This window comes from Pangasianodon hypophthalmus, chromosome 4 (genome assembly GCF_027358585.1).
Source record: "Pangasianodon hypophthalmus isolate fPanHyp1 chromosome 4, fPanHyp1.pri, whole genome shotgun sequence".
Taxonomy (NCBI): Eukaryota; Metazoa; Chordata; class Actinopteri; order Siluriformes; family Pangasiidae; genus Pangasianodon; species Pangasianodon hypophthalmus.
This window is the reverse complement of record NC_069713.1, coordinates 5,994,818-5,998,023: the sequence shown is the minus strand read 5'-3', so window position 1 is coordinate 5,998,023 and position 3,206 is coordinate 5,994,818. Positions and strand designations below refer to the sequence as shown.

The 3,206-nt window shown below is 34.8% G+C and overlaps 1 protein-coding gene across 2 annotated transcripts in view; it reads right to left on the bottom strand.

Annotated features, from left to right (window-relative positions):
* Positions 1-615: 615 nt before the first annotated feature.
* The window catches only part of LOC113547279 (tensin-3), a 68,024-nt gene continuing 65,433 nt past the window's right edge, over positions 616-3,206 (bottom strand). For both annotated transcript variants that reach the window (XM_053233439.1, XM_053233440.1), the window contains 2 exons: positions 3,100-3,129; positions 616-2,479 (listed from right to left, as the gene is read on the bottom strand). In XM_053233439.1, the coding sequence (XP_053089414.1) occupies positions 2,335-2,479; positions 3,100-3,129 (175 nt within the window). In that variant the 3' untranslated portion in view covers positions 616-2,334. The remainder of the gene's footprint in view (positions 2,480-3,099; positions 3,130-3,206) is intronic.

Sequence of the window (3,206 nt, the reverse complement as noted above, 5' to 3'; positions counted from 1 at the left end):
CCTCGGTTCAATCCTGAGCTCGGGTTACTGTCCTTCTGGGTTCCTTTGGGGTTCTCTAGGTTCTTCTCACCTCCCAAATACATGCTAATTTGTGGATTGGCTATGCTAAATCGCCCCTAGGTGAGAATGTGTATGGTGCCCTGTGTTGGATTTCTGTCCCATCCCAGGTGTATTACTCTCACTCAGTGTTCCCAGAATAGACTCCAGATCCATAGTGACCCTGAACCAGGATAAAGCGACTGAATAAAATGATTTGTTTCCCCCTTAAATGACATTACATTGCTCTGAAAAACCCATTTCTACTAAAAATGATCTCACCCTGGACATTAGTAAAAGGTTTGCAAGTCAAAGTCATTATTTTAAAACACATGACTTCATGATTTTTTTTTTTGATTGACTTTTTTAAAAACCTTAAATAATAAAAGATCCAACATTCAAACAAAGCAATTACTGTATTATAAGAGGAATCGAACACTTCGGGATGTGCTGTTTTTGGAAAACAATCAACTTCGAGATGATGACAGTAACTCCTCTTTATCACACTAGCCTGTAGTTGATTATTTTCCTGTAACAGCATGTCCTGAAGTGTTTTATTTCATATACAGTGAATACACATTCTCATATATTTTCAGTTTTATTCAGAGATGCACTGATCTGAAACCCAATCATAAGTCTGCAGTGTTTATTCTGTCACATCGATCAATCCACTGTAATGAAGCAGCAATGAAGAATAAACCATTTTTTTTATCTGTTTTAGCATCAGAGATAAACTGTAATAAAACTAGCATTAGCATTTACATAATAACAGATATGCAACACTTTAATACTACAATCAGAGTACAAACTGCTCAGATATATTCCTTTATCAACACGTCGCTTACAAAACAATCACTCCTATCACACGGGCAGAGTGTTTAACAGCAATGACGAAGGCACATTATTACAACTATTGGCCTGTTCAATGTAACATAATGCCACTGGATAGTGAATATATTAAGGTTTAGATAGAAAAATACAGGGTTTTTTTAACTACGCTTTCAAATAAACATGAAAATAACTTTTACAATAATTATTGGTCCAGTTTTTGGCCAAGCAGCCTAAATGCTTTCTTAAAAATAGGAATTTTAACCTTAAAAATTACCTCAAGGTCGTGAATTAACATTCAGCCCTTGTGCTGTATTTAATACACATCTTGCAGAAATAAGCTTAAATGAAATGAATTCTAAAACATGCGTAATCTGAGATGCATAACTTTGGGGTTTTTTTCCCCACAGAAAAAAACAAATATAATAAAATTAGAAATTTGTGATCAAAGCTACCCTTAGGTACCATTAGCTTCAGCTGTTATTTGCATTAGAAAATATAGACATTTGTGACCAAAACACTCAGCTAGAAATTTGAAATTTATGATCCATACCCTCAGTTACTGGGAAAAAAAAAAAAGAAAAAGAAATAATCGCAATCAAATCCTTTAGCTACCAGCCGCATAAAAAAATAAAATAAAATTAAATTTAAAAAAAATAAAATAAACTAGAAATTTGTGATTGAAACCCTCAGCAACTGGCCACTTAAAAAAAATGCTATTAAAATACTTAGCTAACAACCACATTTAAGAAAGAAAGAAAGAAAGAAAGAAAGAAATTTGTGAATGAAACCCTCATCTACCAGCCATAATTAAAAAAAAAAAAAAAGAAAGAAAGAAAAAAAACGAGAAATTTACAATCAGACTTCTTAGCTATCAGCTGTATTAAAACAAAAAAAAAAAAAGGTTTTTGGTCTTGTTAAAACTACTAGTCACTTAGTCCATATAGCCCTTTATAATAAAAACACATAGTTCTTTATAAAAAATAAAGCTAAACTAAATAAACTGGCCCAGCTACGAGTGTGTATACGCCGTTCATCTATAGATGGTCAGTAGTAAAATTCCAATAAAAGCTAGAGAACACTTAACATCAACAATAATTCCCCACACTGAAGACAAAAGCAATCTGAGGTTTATATCCTGAAAACTTGAATATTCTGCAAAGAAAAATACAATAAATACAATTTGGTTAGATACCATTACATACATATACAATATACATGACACTTAACATACACTTTTATTTTAAAGCTGAGTAGCAGCACAGTCCCAACCTACACACTTTTTCTCTCTTTAGCTCTCTGATAAGCGTCCTTCCTCATTAATGATAGCTCTAGAGTTTGTGTTCATGTGACACACAGTGTGATGTCATCATTAGGGGACAGCAGGTCCATTAGGGGAGGGAGAATAGGGGTGAATAGGGGTGAATGGGGGTGATTTGGCGCCTTCCTGGGTAACATGTCGAGCTGAAATCAGGCGTTCTTCTGCGAGCCGATCATGACCTTGGAGACGAAGTTGACGATGGCGCTGGCGGGCTGCTCGGGGTCGTGTTCAGCAAATAGGTGGCACACGTTGTCCATGCCGCTGCCCGTCTTCCGGGCTACGAAGCCAAAAATCCTGCACAACAATTTAAAAAAAGGCCCAATCAGCATACGATACAGTCACCTGAGTAAGTTCTTTACTCATAAAAAGTAAGTTCAGTCTCTAAATATATGCTATGATAAAGATTAAAGTTAAAGAATAGCTTCAAATTCTTCATAAGTGAAAGTAGAAAAGTATAAACGCTTAAATTGACAAAAGTACAAAATTAAATGTCAGGGAAGAAAAAGACCTCAAATCACGAACAGATTTTAGTTACTGATGGTAAATTTGTGCCGCTTTTACAAAAGAATGTCAGCTATATAAGGAAGAAACCAGTTAGTGTTGTGCTGTTGTAGGAAAACAATCAACAACGGGGTGGTGTGAAGAAGCGGAGTGACTGTTCACGCACTGAAGTTTTATTCACACTGGAGACTCCTTCCATAAACGTTAAATAAACATCTCCTTACAGAAACCTTCACCCATGTTTGAAAATATAGTGAGTAGAAAGTTTACAGATTTGACAGATACTTGCGCTGCTATTCTAATTACTGAAGTCATACACGAATAATTAGTACTTAACATTATTAAAAGTAGAGCAGAAAGTTTAAAAGAAGATCATAAGCACACTGTAAATATGAATAAAATATCTGACTTACTTAGCTGATGGGTATCCATCCCGTCTCCATCTGCGAATAAACACAATAACATCAGATCATTAGCGGAACCATTTTAGAGCTGTAATTAAATAGTCTGGTTTATTTTT